General features: G+C 41.9%; 1 protein-coding gene across 4 annotated transcripts in view; it reads right to left on the bottom strand.

Moving 5' to 3' along the window:
* Nucleotides 1-19,397, bottom strand: part of LOC141753477 (pecanex-like protein 3) — a 32,491-nt gene extending 13,094 nt beyond the window's left edge. The window contains exons 1-18 of one of the 4 annotated variants that reach the window (XM_074612202.1): nucleotides 19,188-19,397; nucleotides 17,505-17,992; nucleotides 16,355-16,563; nucleotides 16,145-16,250; nucleotides 15,854-15,893; nucleotides 14,868-14,963; nucleotides 12,896-14,641; nucleotides 7,653-7,782; nucleotides 7,116-7,285; nucleotides 6,212-6,269; nucleotides 5,959-6,100; nucleotides 5,647-5,804; nucleotides 4,665-4,818; nucleotides 3,995-4,027; nucleotides 2,693-2,864; nucleotides 2,283-2,393; nucleotides 2,066-2,157; nucleotides 1,821-1,930 (exon numbers count right to left, since the gene is read on the bottom strand). In XM_074612202.1, coding sequence (XP_074468303.1) covers nucleotides 1,821-1,930; nucleotides 2,066-2,157; nucleotides 2,283-2,393; nucleotides 2,693-2,864; nucleotides 3,995-4,027; nucleotides 4,665-4,818; nucleotides 5,647-5,804; nucleotides 5,959-6,100; nucleotides 6,212-6,269; nucleotides 7,116-7,285; nucleotides 7,653-7,782; nucleotides 12,896-14,641; nucleotides 14,868-14,963; nucleotides 15,854-15,893; nucleotides 16,145-16,250; nucleotides 16,355-16,563; nucleotides 17,505-17,657 — 3,680 coding nt within the window. In that variant the 5' untranslated portion in view covers nucleotides 17,658-17,992; nucleotides 19,188-19,397. Of the gene's footprint in view, nucleotides 1-1,820; nucleotides 1,931-2,065; nucleotides 2,158-2,282; nucleotides 2,394-2,692; nucleotides 2,865-3,994; nucleotides 4,028-4,664; nucleotides 4,819-5,646; nucleotides 5,805-5,958; nucleotides 6,101-6,211; nucleotides 6,270-7,115; nucleotides 7,286-7,652; nucleotides 7,783-12,895; nucleotides 14,642-14,867; nucleotides 14,964-15,375; nucleotides 15,422-15,853; nucleotides 15,894-16,144; nucleotides 16,251-16,354; nucleotides 16,564-17,504; nucleotides 17,993-19,187 lie in introns of those variants that run through there. The other 3 variants (XM_074612203.1, XM_074612204.1, XM_074612205.1) reach the window with 3 other exon arrangements.
* Between the last annotated feature and the right edge of the window lie 1,610 nt (nucleotides 19,398-21,007).

Below are 21,007 nucleotides of genomic sequence, written 5' to 3'. Positions count from 1 at the left end.
TATCCGGGGTCGGGTCGTGGGGGTAACAGCTCCAGCAGGGGACCCCAAACTTCCCTTTCCCAGGCCACATTAACCAGCCCTGACTGGGGGATCCCAAGGCGTTCCCAGGCCAGTGTGGAGATATAATCTCTCCACCTAGTCCTGGGTCTTCCCCGTGGCTGGAGGTCACAGACCGATGATGCCAACAGGACCACATCATCTGCAAAAAGCAGTGATGAGATCCTCAGCACACTGAACTGCAAACCCTCCTCCCCCCCGACTACGCCTCGATATCCTGTCCATGAATATCACGAACAGGATTGGTGACAAAGCGCAGCGCTGGCAGAGGCCAACCCCCACCGGAAACAAGTCTGACTTACTGCTGAGAACCCGAACTGTCACTGACTTCCATGCAATGTTGGAGAGACATTTCATCCAAGACAGCCCCTCCAAACCCAAAGCTTTCAGCATTTCTGGACGGATCTCATCAATCCCCGGGGCTTTGCCACTGTAAAGTTGTTTGACTACCTCAGTGACTTCCACCAGGGAAATTGACAATGATCCCCCATCAGCTTCCAGCTCTGCCTCTACAATAGAAGGCATATTAGTCGGATTCAGGAGTTCCTCAAAGTGCTCCTTCCAAAACCCGATTACCTCCTCAGTTGAGGTCAACAGTGTCCCATCCTTACTGTACATAGCTTGGATGGTTCCCCATTTCCCCCTCCTGAGGTGCCGAACGGTTTTCCAGAAGCACCCTGGTGCCGACCGAAAATCCTTCTCTATGGCTGCTCTGAACTCCTCCCACACCCGCTGTTTTGCCTCCTTCACAGCAGTGGCTGCTGCCCTTCGGGCATGTCGGTACCTTGCAACTGCCTCCGGAGTCCTCCGAGATAACATATCCCGGAAGGACTCCTCCTTCAGTCGGACGGCTCCCCTGACCACCAGTGTCCACCGCGGTGTTTGAGGGTTGCCGCCCCTTGAGGCACCCAAGACCTTCAGACCACAGCTCACCGCCGCAGCTTCAGCAATGGAAGCTTTGAACATCGCCCACTCGGGTTCAATGCCCCCAACCTCCACAAGGAAGCCAGAAAAGCTCCGCCGGAGGTGTGAGTTGAAGATCTCTCGGACAGGGGCCTCCTCCAGACGTTCCCAGTTCACCCGCACTACCCATTTGGGCTTACCAGGTCTGTCCAGAGTCTTCCCCCACCCTCTGACCCAACTCACCACCTGATGGTGATTGGTTGACAGCTCAGCCCCTCTCTTCACCCATAGTGTCCAAAACATGCGGCCTCATATCAGACGATACAATCACAAAATCGATCATCGACCTTCGACCTAGGGTGCTCTGGTATCATGTACACTTATGAGCATCCTTATGTTCGAACATGGTGTTCGTTATTGACAGTCCATGACTAGCATAGAAGTCCAGTAACAAACGACCACTCGGGTTTCGATCAGGGAGGCCATTCCTCCCAATCACGCCTCTCCAGGTGCCTCCATCGTTGCCTACGTGCGCGTTGATGTCTCCCAGCAGAACTATGGAGTCCCCTACTGGAGCCCCATACAGGACTCCATTCAGGGTCTCCAAGAAGGCCGAATACTCCAAACTGCTATTCGGTGTATACGTACCCCCCCATAACCCGAAGGCGTAATGAGGCGACCATCTCTTCCACCGGGGTAAACTCCAACATAGTTATGAATATTATATTCCATTTCTGCTAATTGATCCCCTGAAATGTTACATACTGTTCCTTTAAATGTTAATCTCTCATGGATGTAAAACTTACATTTTCAATGATATTTAAGGCCATTATTGACAATGTGAAACACAAAATACTGACCACAGGATGGTGGGGTCACTGCTTTGGCGGCTGAGGTGGTAGGATAAGGCCAGGAGTAGGCCACAAAACACAGAGAACAGTACTGGCACATGGGCATCCCCCCACGGCGCCTTATTTAAAAAGATAAACAAAACAGTATTAAATTAAGGACTGTCCAAATTAATTCCTCCTCTGATCACAATCTCTGAAACAGGAAAAAACACCCCATAACACCTCTATTTTCATGTAGAGTGTCTCCCACTTACGTTGATAGCACCGAGGCAAAATCCATACAGCAGAGCAGCCACCAACATGCTGCGTATGAGGCTGAACAGAGACGAGAGGGGGCTGGTAGTGGCTGAAGAAAGAGACACAGAGAGAAGATCAGGGAGAAACTAAACACAAATTATCTGGTCTTGAGATGCTGTAATATATATCTTTACTCTACACATCGTCATCCTGTCTGTGTAGACAAGTTCTTACCAGTTCCACCAAAAATGTGCATGTCGATCTGCTCCAGCAGACACATCACAAAAGTGTTGACCTGAGGTAGCAGCCCAAACAGGAAAATGACCGGGAAACACAAGGCAAACACTGTCGGACAAAAAATAATTTAATGTTAAAAAGCAAAAAAAAAAGCAGAGCTGGTGGTAATAAAGTGCGAACACATAACTGAATCCATCAACTTTGTGAAAGTTTAAATATTTTTGTTATTATGTAAAAAATGTTTTAAACGTTTTAGCAGTGGTATAATGAACACGTATAACTATTCATGGCTATCATCTTATTAAAATACCACTCCAATATCAAATATAGACATTGTTAAGGTGTAACAATCTTAGTAGGGGTGGTGATCTGGACACCAAGTGCAAAACTGATGTATAAATACTAACCAATGAGCATATCCCTGACGCAGAGCAGGAAATGTGCAGAGAAGAAGGTGACACCATAGAGGGAGAAGGGTTGCAGGCTGCCAGAGCGCCCAGACAGGTCAAAGATCCAGATCATCACACAGCACAAGCAGAAGTAGACCGGCCGACTGTACACAATGATCCAGTTATGGCCCTGTTAAATAACAGAGAAAAAGAAGAGCCACAATTACACCACAATAACAAGGTGACATGTCTTGTTTTAGTTTGTGCTTTAACGTCTTCCACTCCTTGAGGGTGCCGGCGCCCTCGGGCGACTTTACTGTCTTTCAGAGGCTGTAGCAGGTTCAGTTTTACAGCTAGAGTGAAGGTACTGCTATCATAAGAAATTTAAAAAACATAAGGAATCCAATGGTGCCAACCATGCCATGCTAATAACGCTCAGAAATTAGGCTAAATTTTGGCAAGGGAAAACTGGCATGAGCTCCCTTGACAGATATGTGAATGGGTAATGGGTTCTATGGGTACCGACAAGTCTCCCCTTTACAGAAATGCCCACTTTATGATAATCCCTTGCAGTTTGGGGCAAAAACAATGCATTTTTTTTAGCATAAATTGGGTATGACTGTAAAGCTAAGACTCTTGTGGACCCAGTGAGCCCGATTGTATTCATATGTGATGATGTCAGTCCCCATAGTAGCCATTTCATTGTAGCAGACCATTTTTGAAACTTGACCTCACTGTATAAAATGACCTGTGGTGACCTCTAGGATAATCACAGCCTCATGAAACTTTACAACCACAAACTACAGACCTAGAGCATTCAGAGGATGGATGGCTTTCCTAGGTTGATCGGTTTCTGAGCAGTTTCCAGAACAGAAGTGCACGCCAATCAATTGCCGAGAAATGCAACTCTTGCAGAAATCTTCAAATGTCAAATGTTTTTGATACCAAATCACAGCTTGGCATTTTTTTTTGGTGTTCTTCAAGGTCTCAGTGTCTTAATGTGGTGTTTTGGAGGGATTTTTGATCATTTTAGGTTAAAGAGGTTAAATTTAGTACCAAATCTGTGTAACAAATTGTATCAACCCAAAAATTGCTGCAACAAATTATGAGACATAATAGAGCACTGGAATGGTCATCATATACTTCAATCATAATGTTCTAAGCTCTTATAAGCTCTATGTGACATCTACTGTTGACCTGCTATCTCACCCTAAAGAGCCCCTGAACCCCCCTAAAAAAAGTAAAAAATGTGTCTATGAAAAAGAGGAGTGGAGTGGAACTTTTTAGCATATAAAAAGGTAAAATGTGACCAGTACTCACATGCATGGGAGAAGCTGCATCTGGTTGTACACTCTGAAACAGAGAGGCATATATGATATTGTATACAGTTTCAAAAACAGAGTGGCTTAAATACTGTATGGAAAAAATACATTTAACTATTTAAAGCAGAGTAGACGCTATACAGATTAAGCCAGAATTTTAACCCTGAATCTCTTAATATTATTCAAGCAGTAGTTTAGATGTTATGGCTGCTGTAGTTTTGATGGAGGCTGTGCTATGATGCAAATAAAACTCAACTTCATGGCAAAATAGACAGACCACATTGTCTTTTGTCATCTTCCCAGCAATCTGTGTTTGGTCGGTGCTTTTGGGGATGCAGCCTTCTTGTTGGAATAAAACATTATTGTCGTTTTCAATGGACAAAACCAAAACCCATTGAGCATTCTGTGTTTAGCTCAGTGTGAGCACCCATGTCATGCTGTTGGTCGATCAAACTGTACAGTGTAAGCACAGAAGTTGTATTTTTGTTTTGATCATGCACAAAGGGTGATTAAAATATGTAATAAGATCAATAAAACCCTAAAGTCTCTCTCTCTGCCCAGTTTAAGATCAATAAATACAATTAGATATATACACTGCATATATAATATCGAGATATAAGTAATAAGATGAGATCCATTTTGCTGAATGAAATCCAGAGGTAAGGTACCTTCAGTAAAGAGTACTGGCAGCTAGCGATGACCAGGCAGAACTGGAAGACCCAGATGTCCCTGAAAAAGTCCTGGAGCAGCAGTAGGAACCCCAAGAAGGCCACCAGACTGGCCAGCACCACAGCAAACACGTTCTCTCCCACACGGCGGTTCCTGGCAACAGATTTCAGAAAAATCAATATTTGGTCAAGTTTTAACAACTATTTTAACACTATTTTACTGCTTTCTATATAAATATCACAGTATTTGATAAAGATAATTAACTTTAAATGATAACTACTGGACATGTAACACACAACTTGATTAAGTCCGCTTTAATTGAATTCTATTGCGGTTCAACCTCTGGTGCGGTTCGTTTGGGTGGTCGTAAGTACGCAGTAATCGAACTCTGGTGCGGACCAAAACAACCAGACTGCTTGCGAGAGGTGGTCTCGAACCGTTTCCAAGCAAACCAAAATGCAGGCTGCCTGTGCGGGCATTTGTTGAGCTGGATACAGGCTAAGGACAGGTTAACATGAGTAGGAGAGGACAGACCTGGACTTCTGCAGAAGTCCGATGCTTGACATCTGGGCCGAAGAGAAAACACAGAATATGCTAAATAAAGTTCACAAAAATAGTGACGTTTATAAAGTCATAAACTGGTGGATAAGGGATTCACGCTCAGTCGATCAGTGCCGAGTCAAAGTGAAAAAACTCCTGCATTGAAGTGGCAGCTCTTGAGATGAAAAAGATAAATTTGCCCCTTCATACACGCCCCTCAGCAACTTATTTTTTTATTTGGTCTGCTTTAATTTGTGCACTGTGAAACCGAACCAGACAAAATAGAAAACAAACCAAAAGATTCAATTTAATTCTGATTCAGACTAGCCAAACGGACTATGGCTTGTGAAATCCTAAAATAATCTTAAAATTTGTTTTGTTTTGGAGAACAAGGGACCACACAGAATATCATCTCTCCTCTACTCCAACAGTGTGGCGTACCTGTCCAATAAGGCCAGAAGAGCCAGTCGATCATATCGAACCCTCAGCCACTTTCCGGGCAGCACCCAAAAGCGATAATACTGTTTGGGTTTTGCTTTCTCCTCAATCATCAGAGTGTTTTCCTGGGACTCTTGTAGAGACTCGTGATCCAGATCAAACTAGAGATGAGGTGAGAAATTAATTCAGAAGCAGAAACAACAACAACAACAAGGACAATCTGTGATAGTTTCCTCTGAGGTAGAGAGTCCTGACTTATTTACATGACATTCTACCTGGAATAATCTGCCACATCAAACATCAAAGACTGCTAACCTCAGGCATTTCCAGAGGCACCCTGCGCACCTGCATGCCCTGTAAAACCACAGGTCTTGGCTGGAGCATGGACAGGACTGGTGCCCCTTCCTGGACCTCAGTGGAGGTGAAGCTCGAGGACTGGGACTGTCTCTCCCTTTCCCTGCAAGCGTGAAATATTATGGCATTAATTGTAGCTTTTAGTCATTTTAGGCTTTTTTAACAGCAAATTAACTCTTAGTCTTGAAAAAAGAGCAAAAACTGTTTAACTTACTGAACTGGGTCCTCATAACCGCCTCCACCAGGTCCAAATGTGTAGGACCTCTTCACTCCTGTTACACAACAGACAGAAAACTGAAATGGGATACTTTCAACAGGGAATAATCCGCATACACATTTGTAGAGATAATAGACAATATACATTGTGTTTGTCTTCCCCCCACACTTTTTCAACTTCATTTAATTGCATAACCGCAACACATAACAGAACAACCTACAAACATAGGAGGAAGAGGCAATATTGATGGAGAATAGTAAAAAATTGTAAAAACATAAAGGTGCTTTTAATTTTAGATACGTAGGTTTGGTATAGCCTGCGCCGGTAGTGAGCATTTTTCAGGAATTTAGTTTCAATTTCGCTTCTAGTTTTGTGTCTGTAGTTTGATGATGTTTATTTTTATATATACAGTATATATTGTGCATTTTATCTACATCTACTACTTCTGCCTTTGAAGATGCTAGAAACTTTACACATCTATCCCTCATAAAAGCCTATATTAAAAGTAAATATGGCAACCATGTGGTGACAACAAGATGCCAGGAAGTCACTGCACCCAGCCAAGAAATAGTCCCGCACACTAGGGATGTCACGGTGAGGAAATTTAATCGGTGTAGCCCCGAACACCATGTAACACCTGTAACACCGACTACCGTGACAAGTCTACCGCACACAACCCCCCATAAAAGTGTAACTTAGCGTTTTTACACTTTGGTTTTTGTACTACTCTTTGGACAGAGCCAGGCTAGCAGTCGTTAAGCTAAGCTAACCGTTTCCTGAATGTAGCTTTATATTCAAAGGACAGACATGAGAGCAGAATCAATCTTCTCATTTAACTCTCAACCTGAAGCTGAATATGGACATTTCCCAAAATGTTGAACTATTTCTTTCACTGACTCACCACTCTCGTCGTAGAAATAGTGCACTGCCCCCTCTGATGTGTCGTCGAAGGTGGAGGCCTCATGGATGCCACTGCGGGGCAGTAGGAGTGAGGAGGCGAACTGTAAGGCTGAGGGAAGTGTGCGGGTCCGTGAATGAGATGAGGTCCGAGCCCGCTGGAGGTCCTGAAGGCTACAGGAACAAAAACATATGTTGAATAACAATGTCTAACATTAGCTTTAAAATTTAATTACAGCAGTGTTAAGCATAAACTCTATCAGTCTTGCTGAGGCTTGTTCCCATAGTAGTAGTTTCAATTAATATTTCATAATTCATTACTGCAAAACTTGCTGAGAATATTAATTTTATGGCAAATCCCCAGATATATTTCCCCTAAACACAGTAGAATTGAATTATGATACTAATTCTTACATCCATCAACTGTAAACTTGCCGATAGCTTTGACTACTGCAGACTTGGTAAAGATTGGGGCAAATAAAGGCACAGTTAGGCAAGGCATCAGCTACAGCCCTCTCTCAGCCCTGAGCAACGGACTAACCTGGGAGGGGATCCCATGGTGGACGGGGGCGGTGTAGGGTTGCTCCCAGCATTGTGTCTCCTGCGGATGGCCTGGGTCCTCTTAACACTGCTGACTGAGTCGTGTTTGCCCCCATCCTCTGGAGCCATGGCTGGAGAGAAGGGTTATCAGTTACATCAGTGCAACGGTTTACATTACAGTGTCAATGTACACGATACAAGGCATCTAACATTAGCCCATTACTGGATTTTACCTTTGCCATTGTAACATTTGCATTTAAAAAGTAGTTACGTCAAGCAGATATTGACAAACAAGAATCCAGTCATTGATGAGACATTGTGCAATTTTATGTACTATATGTACTATATGTACTACTATTAATCAAACTCTGTTTCCTTTACATTCATCCAGACATGGAACCCTCCATGAGTCCATGTTAACAGTAAGGATCTGGCTTAATAAGGCATAAATGTTGATGGTTATCTGTAGTGAAAAAGAAAAAGTTATGTTGGTGATTTCCAAAAGTTTATAAAAATATATATACTTCGGCGTTAAATGTTATATGTATGCCGTGGTTACTTGTTGTAAGTGGGTCAGTTAGGGCTGAATGGTGTGTAAAATGTTTACGTTGTGGAAATAGAGTTATTACAATATGCACAAAAAGGTTACTTTAAGCTAAAAAGTAACGCAAGTTTGATGATAGCTGGCTATATTAGCCGCCTTGAGTCAGTGAAAGTCGTGAATGGTAAAAGTCTACGCAAACCCGACGCACTTAACTTGACTGTCATGACTCAGGATGGTTAGCTGACTCTGGCTGTCTCGTAGCGAATCTAAAGATCATATTTAAGAGAGGGACGGACTGAAACTAGAATTATCACCTTGCGGTTGTATGCCTCCGCTAACCACTCCATTTACAGTTTACATCCATGTCTGTCCAAAATGTCATTGCTTTTCCTTTTAAAAATTTGTATAAAATTGTCATAATTAGCATATGAATTCTTGAGTTGTGGCCAAAATTGTGTTTTGTGAGGTCATAGTGACCTTGACCTTTGACCACCAAAATCAAATCAGTTTATCCTCGAGTCCAAGTGGACATTTGTGCCAAATTTTAAGAAATTCCCTTTACCGGCCACAGCTTTCGCCGGTACAAAGGCATAAAAAGACACATTGATCTGAACTCTCGGTTTGTGTTTGCTGAAGAGATATTATTTCTGGCTAAGGGATATGAAGACATGGAAGTCAATCAAACAGTGTGTTTGGATTCTACTTTATTCAGTCTGTCCCTTCCAGGTAGCCAACACTAGCTAGCCACCTGTCTGCAAATATGAGGCTGATGATTTGTCAACACAAACAGTGGAGATGAATTAGTAAACAGACTTTCAGTTTCTGCTCTGTCTGTGCTCAAAGTGATAATTAAAGTGGATGTGCTGCTGAAGTTTAAGCACGTATTTTGTGTATCCCTACGTATATCTGTGCTGTATCTTGGAACAGTCCTTTTGAATGAACTGTGATTGAGGCTGAAGTCAAGAGGTGATAATGTCTTTGTAATCTGAGGCCGAATACTTTAAAACAATGTTTCATGATATTTTATAATCTTGCATCACACTGTATATTATTTTATCCTCTGTTTATTTTTCAGCTATTTCCCAGTGATCTTATTTCCTTTCTCTTAAACGTTTGAAAGATATGTTCAGTTTGGTATTATTATTAGAAGTGTTACTACAACAGCAACAACAACAAACAGTGGCATACAGAGAAAAGTCAGTTATTGCTTATTTGAGCAATGGTTCTTGTGCTCTTGAAGTACTTACTGACTTAATTTGACATAATTGGACAGGCACCGCTCAAGAGAAGTCATAGTTCATGGAAATAACTTCCTTTGTGATGCTTTTCCTTAGATGGCTACAAAGACTTGTCCGATATTAAAAGCAACGTTGTCCAGAGCAAAGCAAGATCTTGGTAGAATCTAGTGGTGAGGTTAAAGGGCAGGTCCAGGACAAAAAGTAACCTGTACAGTGTTGGGGCATAGGAACACCTTAGCTAGTAGTATTTATCCTGCCTTCAGATCAGTGGTGAGGCCAAGACAATAGAGAAAAGAACTGGTATTCTCTTTTTTCTGCACATGCTCTGTTTCAACATAGCAAAGCTTACTGCTCAGCACCAGCCTTCAGCAACACAACCCCCTCAGTCTGCCAAAGACAGCACACCTCTCAAGGTTGTCACCATTTCAACTATTTTGTTTATACAGAGAGGAATTAATGTGGCTTCTAGCCTATAACTACAAGGCTGCTTGTAATCAAAAGGTATTTTTGGCATCTTGCATTAAATTCACTTGTCTCTACTACTCCAGACAAAAAAGTGACAACTGTCTCCAAAAGCATGCATGTTGTGATGTCTCAGTTTGTCTCTGTTGCCAACATATTATGAAAATACAACTAATATTTTAAAAGGTCCAGTGTGTAGGATCTGGCGGTATCTAGCGGTGAGGTGAGGAGATTGCAACCAACTGAAGCCTCTCCCGTGTGCCAAGCGTGTTGGAGAGCTACAGTGGCTGATGCAAAAATGTGAATGTCCCTCTCTAGAGCTATTTGGAGCAGAGCCAGTGTGTAGAGTGTGTACGTGGGAATTGAGTGGTGAAGCAAGAGAGAGAGAGAGAGAGCAGCGGCGGCGACGGGAGCAAGTATCGTAAAGTTAACAGAGTTTGGTTTGTCCGTTCTGGATTACTGTAGAAACATGGCTGTGCAACATGGCAGACACCTTGAAGAGGACCCGCTCCTTATGTAGATATACACACGTGGACAAAATTGTTGGTACCCTTCCGTTAAAGAAAGAAAAACCCACAATGGTCACTGAAATAACTTGAAACTGACAAAAGTAATAATAAATAAAAATTTACTGAAAATTAACTAATGAAAATCAGACATTGCTTTTGAATTGTGGTTCAACAGAATGATTTTAAAAAACAAACTAATTCAACTGGCCTAACCAAAAATGATGGTACCCCTAGAAACGATTGAAAATAATTTGACCATAGGGACATGTTAAACTAAGGTGTGTCCTGTAATTAGCATCACAGGTGTCTTCAAACTTTTAATCAGTCAGTCTGCCTATTTAAAGGGTCAAAAGTAGTCACTGTGCTGTTTGGTATCATGGTGTATACCACACTGAACATGGACCACAGAAAGCTAAGGAGAGAGTTGTCTCAGGAGATTAGAAAGAAAATTATAGACAAGCATGTTAAAGGTAAAGGCTATAAGACCATCTCCAAGCAGCTTGATGTTCCTGTGACTACAGTTGCACATATTATTAAGAAGTTTAAGGTCCACGGGACTGTAGCCAACCTCCCTGGACGTGGCCACAAGAGGAAAATTGATGACAAATTGAAGAAACGGATAATACGAATGGTAACCAAAGAGCCCAGAACAACTTCCAAAGAGATTAGAGGTGAACTCCAAGGTCAAGGTACATCAGTGTCAGATCGCACCATCCGTCACTGTTTGAGACTAAGTGGACTTAATGGAAGATGACCAAGGAGGACACCAAATCATAAAAAAGCGAGACTGGAATTTGCCAAAATGCATATTGACAAGCCACAAAGCTTCTGGGAGAATGTCCTTTGGACAGATGTGACAAAACTGGAGCCTTTTGGCAAGTCACATCAGCTCTATGTTCACAGATGCAAAAATGAAGCATACAAAGAAAAGAACACTGTACCTAATGTGAAACATGGAGGAGGCTCGGTTATGTTATGGGGCTGCTTTGCTGCATCTGGCACAGGGTGTCTTGAATATGTGCAGGGTACAATGAAATCTCAAGACTATCAAGGCATTCTGGAGCGAAATGTGCTGCCCAGTGTCAGAAAGCTTGGTCTCAGTCGCAGGTCATGGGTCCTCCAACAGGATAATGACCCAAAACACAGCTAAAAACACCCAAGAATGGCTAAGAACAAAACATTGGACTATTCTGAAGTGGCCTTCTATGAGCCCTGATCTAAATCCTATTGAACATCTGTGGAAGGAGCTGAAACATGCAGTCTGGAGAAGGCACCCTTCAAACCTGAGACAGCTGGAGCAGTTTGCTCACGAGGAGTGGGCCAAAATACCTGTCGACAGGTGCAGAAGTCTCATTGAGAGTTACAGAAATCGCTTGATTGCAGTGAGTGCCTCAAAAGGTTGTGCAACAAAATATTAAGTTAAGGGTACCATCATTTTTGTCCAGGCCAGTTTCATTAGTTTGTTTTTTAAAATGATTCTGTTGAACCACAATTCAAAAGCAATGTCTGATTTTCATTAGTTAATTTTCAGTACATTTTTATTTATTATTACTTTTGTCAGTTTCAAGTTATTTCAGTGACCATTGTGGGTTTTTCTTTCTTTAACGGAAGGGTACCAACAATTTTGTCCACGTCTGTAAATGGCTCATTCTAATGTAAACACAACGATTCTTTTTATAAGGTGATTATACACTAAAGAAAACATAGTTATGAATATTATATTCCATTTCTGCCAATAGATTCCACTAGTTGTTACACACAAGCAGCTCCTTTTCACCATCTTATAATCTGCTTCCCATTTATTTCACAGTTTTGTAAACTACCAGTATGAGTCACAAATATGGAAGTTAGCACTGATTTAAGGTCAGGCAATGAAATGTTTACTTTCATAGTCATGACTCAGATCAACCTTGAAAGGATAGTGATGCTAAATCACACTCACACACTTTAAATAAGTAAATTTGTTCAGTCATGTCAGGCAACACATTTTATGTCAGCACTGTTTATTTATACCTTGAGTAAATTTGATCTTTCTTTCGTTGCCACCACTTGATTTGTGTTAAATTTTAATTTTAAAAAAATTTGAAAGTTGATCTTGTTTTTTTAAAGTATATCTTCCAATCATTTCATGTAATTTTACAAATTTTCACTAGATATATAATCACTAAAATCTTAAAGCTGAAGTGGTCATGGTCAACCCTTTTTGGCTATTAATAATATGGGAAGAGACTGCTAAAATCAGGGGCGTACTTTCTTTGATATTGATCTCGTTTGTAGACAAAATAAAATATCAGTAATATTCTATTATGGAAAATAAATTATTTACAGTCAACAATACCCGCCAGCTCCATATTGCGGACTCCTAAGGCTGGATACTCAAAAACCTATTGAAAACATCCCAGGATTCTGCATTCACATGCACCAAAAACTACAAAGTTACAGAACAAAAACACACAGTCTGGACACTGATTATAAGGTTACACCAACTCACCTCCTCCCACAGCTCCCTCTTCAATCAGCTCTTCTGCCCTCCAGCCCATCTGGTTTCCAGTCCAAGACCCTCCAAGAGAATCCAGCCGATGGTGATGAGTTCCAGGGAAACTGTCAGTGTGGATGGCGCGGGCTTCCAGATCAGACTTTGAGATCGTGAGAGTGCGAGGTGCAGGGGTGGAGGTGGAGGGCATTGAAAGCAAAGTAGAAGGCAAAGCTGCTGTGTTGCTCTGGCCTCCACCTGCCCCATCCATACTTAGCACTCTTGCATGAGTCTTAGCACTAGCGGTACTAGAAGAGCGCTGAGCAGCACGAGAATGTGAGGGGCCAGCAGTTTCAGGTAAATCCCCTTCCCTTGGAGTGGGCAGTTGAGCAGCAGTGGTGAGCGGGGATGTAATGCCAGTGTTAGCAAGGTCCGGGGAGTAGCAGGAGGTAGAGGAACTTGAGTCATCATCATCGTCGTCATCATCGGAGCTGTATCGGCGCCGAGAGCCCAGACTAGAACCAGCGCTCATGTCACTGCCATCGTCCTCGTCGCTGGAGTCCTCAAACAAACTTTCACTGTAAGCCTTGGCGCCCAGTCGGCTGCGCACTGGGATGTAATCTCCGTGTTGTCTATGATTGTGGTGACGCCTGTAAGAGCCACAGTCAAAACTGCTGCTTCCTGCTCCAGCTCGCCTTCGTGGAGCTTTCCTTCGGCCGGGCCTGTGCCCCACACTACTGCCGCTGGCCCGCAGCAGCTTTAAGTCTTTAGGGCGCACAACCTGCTGGGCTTGCAGAGCAGGCTGGTCAGACAGTAAAAAGGGGGTAGAGGATATGGGCAAAGCAGGCTCAGAACACACTAGACCCAGGGCCAGCCCTGAGGGCACTGAATTGGCCTGCCGAGGTGGGGGAAGAGGAGGAACCTGGACATTTCTGTCTAAATCACAAACCTCTGAGTGACCACTACTTGAAGGAGAAGAGTTCTGGAGAGGACGGGGCTGTGCAATATCACAGGGTACAGGGGACAAATCCTCTCCTTCAACAAGTGTCCTGTCTAGCCCCTGGCTGAGGGAGAATTCTTTGGAAGGGGAGCGCAGTAGCACACTGTCTGACAGGTTGTCAGTATCACTGCCACCCTGTCCCAATGGATCCTCTGAGGGCTTGGGGTTGTTAGAGCCTATAGCAGGTGCTGAGGCAGAAGCCTGTCCATCTGCGGGCCGCGGCTGACTGAATGAAGGACTCTCCAGCTGAGTGGAATCAGTTTTTTCACTGCGGTAACTGCTAACCGTGCTTAGCGTCTCACGGTCTGTGGTGGCTCCACCTGCACTGAAACAGCTGTCCGTGGATCCGGCAGCTAGTGCTACCCCGCTGCGGCTGCCTGGGTGCTCAGTCCCAGGTGCAAACGCCACAGGGTCAAGGCCCAAACCCAGTAGATTTTCACTCAGCTCCTCACTTAAGCTGCTCTTTATAAGGGGGCTAAGGGGAGTATCCCCGAGACTCTCAGATTCAGCAGAGGGGCCAAGGGGAGAATAAGCCCCCAACCCATTGTCCTCAGGACTCTGCTGAGACAGTTGTTCTGGTAACTCCTCCACTTCCTGCAACTGTTCTTTCTCGCCTCCATCTTCTTGACTGGAGGGTGAAGGGGGGATCGACAAGCAGTCTCCAGGTTCTCCAAATCCAGCTGACATTCCAGGTACTCCCATGAGACCTGGGAAATCTCCTCCCAGAGCAGCAGCAATGCAGGACTGAACCACGCTGGGAGCCCCTGTACAGTAAGACAGGCCAACATCAGATTAAAATGCACTTTGGAAGGCTATAACGCAGACCCACAGCTTTTATTCCTTTATTATAAATTTGGATGCATGCACTACCAATCATCCTGATGGACAGTATTAAGAACTGGTCTCCTAAGCGTGACTCATGTCCATGCAAGCAGGATTAGACCGTGTTCAGTGTGTCTGATGCTGGTCATTGAATAGTAGCAGACTTACGAATGGTGTCCTGGGACCTCTGCCGTAGGATCTCCCGGTGAGCTGACGTAACAATCATATTATTGCTTCCTTGTTCCCGCATCAGCTCTTTGATATCTAAAGTAAAAGGAGAGAAGTCACTCAAAAATAGTGCATGTCCAACAACTAAACTCACAGTGATTTTGCGCTTAAATTTAATTGTGTAAGAAAGGACAGTGTAAGACTGAAGATGATATATTATGTATACACCAATTAGGGCTGTCAATTGATTTAAATATTTAATTGCAACTAATCGCATGATTGTCCATAGTTAATCAAGATTAATCGCAAATTAATCACACATTTTTATCTGCTCAAAATGTACCTTAAAGGGAGATTTGTCAAGTATTTAATACTCTTATCAACATGGGAGTGGACAAATATGCTTGTTTTATTGCAAATGTATGTATATATTTATTATTGGAAATCAATTAACAACACAAATCAATGACAAATATTGTCCAGAAACCCTGACTTGACTATGACTTACCCAAAACCGCATGTGATTATCATAAAGTGCCGAAAAGCGGGCATGTCTGTAAAGGGGAGACCCATAGAACCCATTTTCATTCACATATCTTGAGGTCAGAGGTCATTTTCAAAGGTGTCCTAAATGTGAAAATGGCCATGCCAGTTTTTCTTTGCTAAAATGTATCGCAAGTTTGGAGCATTATTTAGCCTCCTTTGCAACAAGCTAGTATGACAGGTTAGTTACAATGGATTCCTTAGGTTTTCTAGTTTCATATGGTGCCTGTATCTTCACTCTAACTTTAAAACTGAGCCCGCTACAACCTAAAAATCTAATTGTAAGATGCGTTATAATGCGTTAAAGAAATTGGTGGCGTTAAACCGAATTTGCGTTAAGGCGTTATTATCGCTTTAACTTTGACAGCCCTAATACCACTGTTTAAAACATAAACCTGTCATTTCTGGTATACAGTATGAAAACATAGAATTTAGATACTTACCCGTGGTGCCTCCTGTATCCTCCAGCTGGGGCAAGAACTCCTGAACAAGGACAATTTAAAAAAACAAACAAACAAAAACAGTTAGTGCATTAAAATGGTTAGCCCATATTCATACGTATCAACAAAGCCATGACAACATTGGATTTAATGAAAAACCTTTTTCTAAGAGACTGTTTGAGTCATACTTGATGTAGGAAGTTAAAAATCAAACATTTTCTAACAAGCAGAATTGGAGAAACAATGGACGGAGAAAAATGAAGACATGCTACTACAAAATATGGTAATCCTCACCGACACCTGGTTCAATCCAAACAGAGTGTGCTGGGAGCTACAGCGCACCGGGGGTGTTGAGTTGACCTTCCGAAACACAGTCATCTCCACACCAACATGACTATCCCTGTCAAGAAGTTACACATACAGAAAATTAAAAGGATTCAGCATGTCACAGCATTGTGATTGCATAACTATTCTTCAAGAATCGGTCAGTAAACATTTTCTTACCTGTGCTGATTCCCATCATGGGCACCTGAACCGTCATCTCCCTCTTCTGTCTTTGGGGCATCGGCTGTGAGTGAGGCATGCTTCTTCTCTACAATCTCCCCAAGGTCGAACATGGTATGAAGCCGGTAGTTCACCACCTTAATGGCCGTGAAAAAGACTGCCACCACAGTGGAGTACATGCCTGCAACCACCAAGCTGGGAGGAAGAGCCTGAGAGGGAGTGAAAGACAATGACAGCAACTGAGACTAAATACAAAAATGAAACAATGCAGTCCACTTCAAGTGTGAGTGCCAGGAATTATTTGACAATGGCTGGCAAACTGTAAATCCCAGAAAAGATATCAAACTAAACACAGTGCTATATACTAATTAAAGCAAATTCTCATTGCTCATTTCAACTAGGAAGCTTATAGACTACTGTACTATAAAATAATTTATTACCAAAGAAGGTAGAAATGAGGCGTTCACTACAATACAATTTAAAAGGTTATTTTAGGTATTTTGTTTTCTAAACAAGGGTCTTGGTTATTTTGAAGATTTGGCCATTCCTATCCACAAATGTTCAGGTCGATTTTAAACAAATCCAGTTTTCCCACATTGATTAAAACACTGAACTAGGAAGCAAATGTTAAAGTTATTACCCACACTGTCAGTAGTAGGGCTGCCCCCTCTCAGTCCACTAATCGGTCTCTTTTTTACACTTTTTTCATGCCGAATGACTTATTTCCAAGAAAGTCGTGAACACATCTCTGGTAAACACAAGATTTAATGTTGTGCTTTTGTGGGATTCTTTGTGGAGTAACTCAATTTCACAGATTGGTCGATTAACTTAATTAATCGATTAGCTGACAAAATTGTATGAGTGTTAGCCGACTAAGATTTTCTTTGGTCGAGGACAGCCCTACTCAGTAGCCCTACTGGGCTCCTAGGTACTCCTGTCACCCAGGCCTCATCATGAAGTTTGTGGCTGAATGTTAACACAGCTCATACTCTACCTCATTTAGCAAATGCTGCAGTATTGGATGTTGTGTGCTATATGTCAACCATGTGTTGTGTACAAATTGTTTATAAGGATGTGTGCCCAAAATTAGTGGTTCCTTCATTTATTTTTGGAGAAACTTGCAATCAACTTGCTGTGAAAATGTGCTTACCATGTACAGCAGAAAGGGGAAGGCCAGGAGAAATATCCAAAGGTAGAGGTGGAAGCAGTTGGAGAATGTGCTCTGATGTGGGTCCACATACCATCCTCCTGTGAGTGAAGCCCACACACCCTGCCGCAATATCTGAAGAGCTTGAGAACCCATCTCCACCTTCAAGTGCAACCAAAAGCTGAAACGCTTCCTCCGAGGCTGTAGCTCAAGAAACTGTGCAGCAGTTCGAGCCACAGTATCTTGTGTCTACGATGGCACTTCCATTGGGGATGGCAGGTTAACCAAGACTGTTTCATCAAGGACAATAGTTCTGTGTCTTGGATATGTACACTTCAGTTGAGGTCAAGAGTCCTTGCATATTCTTGTGCCAGCATGTGTTCTCCCCCTGCACCGACGTTGCCACACTCTAGCCTAATCCTTGTTGGGTAATCTGGAGAGTGACTTTTTGGCACATTGGTAACCCACTGAATGTATGAAAAAACATTCATCTGTAAGAAAGATCAAAACTGGTTTGTTTCTCATGTGTAGCTACATTTTAAACATCGCATTCAGTGGGGGAAAAAATAATGCTAGGCAATAACCCATTAATGAAATTACACTGTAAACAACAATTTAAATGTAGTAGAAATCGCTCAGCTGTCCACATGCACATATCAGTTGTGGAGATAAGCACCTTAAAGTATCTTAATAGTTTGTTTTACTTTAAGTACTTCCTTAAATTCCACATGATGATTATGAAACTACATAGTTTCCTCTTGATTTCCAGCTGATCTTGGAATTAATTTAGCAAAACGTTCACAAAATAAACTGGACTATATTTAAGTCGAGTCAAACATTAAACGTGATCATTTATCATTCATAACTTCTACCTTAGATCACAGTAACAATGATTTGACCAACAATATAGTTGTTGAATTTGTAACTGATCACAAAGAGCACAGCTGGTGAGAATGACTTCAACTGACATTAACGTTACAATGATTCAAATGAGTCGAGATAAAGAGAATGAGATAAAGTTTGTCAGTAGATGTCTTCTAACCAAACCAAAGCCACAGGATGATATATATATCAGATTTCAGACAGTATGACAGAGCTTCAAACTCTTTATTGTCGTGGCCAGGCCAATGCTGTGCCAGCTAGATTAAGTTTTCTGATTGACATTAGCAAGCTAGCAGACCATTTAGCCTAGCTTACAAATATGCATTTATGATCGGTCAAATACGACCTGTTCACCCACCAACGGCTTCTATCACCTCGGTGAATATACAAACAGAATCGATAGCAGCAGGACACTACCGTTAATGCAAACTGGCTGACAAACGTTCAACATCATTATGTTATGTTTGACGCTAGTTAGCGGCTAATGCTAGGCCGCATATATGAGCATTTCAACCCGGGTAAAGCTCCTGTCGTTAGCTGGGGAAATGGAACGACAATAAGTTAGCTTCACCGCTGATCGCTAGGTGAATGCTAGTTGCTCGCCTTTAGCTAATGTTAGCTTGATCATAGTGCTCACAGTGAAATGTTTTCCACATTTGGATCCCAGCAGAGCTTACAGTTAGCATTAGTTGTCCAGCTTGCCTCATATCCTCCTTCCGCATCCAGTCCTTGCAAAATCTCAGAGCTTTCCTGCTCAGGATGCTAGCGAGCAAGGCACTAGCCTGTCCACAAACTCTAGCTTACTTTTTGTTGGCGTTGACTAACTTCTCATGGTTGTCTCAGAGTCCCCCGTCCTCTTTGACATGAAGATTGAGCGACACGCAGCGGGAGCGGTGGTCCTCTCTCATGGTGAACCACAGCTGTTTGTTGGCATAAACGGAGCCTATGTTGAGATATTTCAACAAGCTAGCTAACTGAGCAGCTAGCGCTAGCTAACAACTAGTTGACACACACACGCACGGACGTACGCATGCACGGACGTACGTACAAAGACCGATCAAGCAAGGGAGAGAGAGAGAGAGAGAGATTCCCATGGCGCTGATTGGCCGCAGGCACTGACGTCATGGGGAGGGTATTTTTCTCTTTTATTTAAAAAATATCACATCACATTGTCATATGATTGATATATATTTTCATAGAAAATGGTGCATTAATAATATCAGAGACTGTAAAGCTATTGATTACAATAAATAAATAAATAGTGCACATGAATACATGCTAGATGAGTCTGGTTTTATGAAGGTATGATTGATATTCATATATATATATTTTCATAGAAAATTAAATAACATCAGAGAATGTAAAGCTATTGAATAAAATAAATAAATACATTCATAAATAGTGCACATGAGTAAATGGCTAGATGGGGCTTGTTTATGATTGATATATGATTCATATATATTTTCATAGAAAATGCTGCATAAATAATATTAGAGACTGTAAAGCAATTGAATACAATAAATAAATAGTGCCGATGACTACATGGCTAGATGGGGCTGGTTTATGATTGATATATGATTCATATATTTTCATAGAAAATCCTGCATAAATAATATCAGAGGCTGTAAAGCTATTGAATACAATAAATAAATAATGCACATGAATACATGGCTAGATGGGGCTGGTTTTATGAAGGTACAGTAGGTGAACCTGACCTGTGTGAGGTATAATTCAGCAACAATAATCACTGACTTGTTTTTATTTCAAGAAATAAAAAGAAAAAAAATTCCCAAAAGTTACTAAAACAAAAAGACAAAAAGACAAAAGTTAGTCAAATTGTGTTTATATATACAGCTCCAGCTCTTGAGCTATGTGTTTACCTATAACTGAAGGCCTCAAACAAACTGGGAATCCCCAAAAAGTTTTAAGCATCTTGGCCCCATCCTCTGTGAACTTTGACAGTTTTACACAGGGGAAGGAATGATAATACAATTAGAGAATTTATCTATTTGTTGTTGCTGTATTGCTTGTTTTCACTCAAACAAAAAGCAAACTTCTGAGGGCATGTCTTGTGTAAGCAAGTCCAGATTTCCTCACTGAGCTTTGGTAACTGTAAACCACAGACAAACAGAGAGTCACATTACTGTCGAAGCAATCCAGCCTGCTGCATATACTCCATAACAGACATCTTACCATTTCTCTTATATTTGTGTGAAACACTTCATTCTACAGAGATGCATGGACAATGAAAGAAAGTAGTAGCCTACATGAGCTGACATCGTGGTTGTGGGAACTTGACAGTGCTCTTCTTGGCCTAAACAGGCAGCAAAGGGTCAAGAGTCAGGATCGGAGAAGTCATGAAACAAATTGAAAAGATTTTCTAATAAATTTGACAGAAAACCCCTCAATGTAAACCTATAGTATTTTACAATTCTGGGAGGTCGATACCGAATGTTCAGGAAATATATTATGATTTTTCACTTATTTTTTCCCCCCACTTTGTTTATTAGTTTTCACATTAAAAAACAAAAACAAAAACATTTTGTATACAAAAGTACAGGAAAACAGTTTTATCTTTTTTTCTGTAAAGGAAACAAACAGACAAATAAAATCAAGTATAATAA

The sequence above is a fragment of the Sebastes fasciatus genome, chromosome 16 (assembly GCF_043250625.1).
Source record: "Sebastes fasciatus isolate fSebFas1 chromosome 16, fSebFas1.pri, whole genome shotgun sequence".
NCBI lineage: Eukaryota > Metazoa > Chordata > Actinopteri > Perciformes > Sebastidae > Sebastes > Sebastes fasciatus.
The sequence above is the reverse complement of the archived record's forward strand: the minus strand, read 5'-3'. Positions and strand labels throughout refer to the sequence as shown.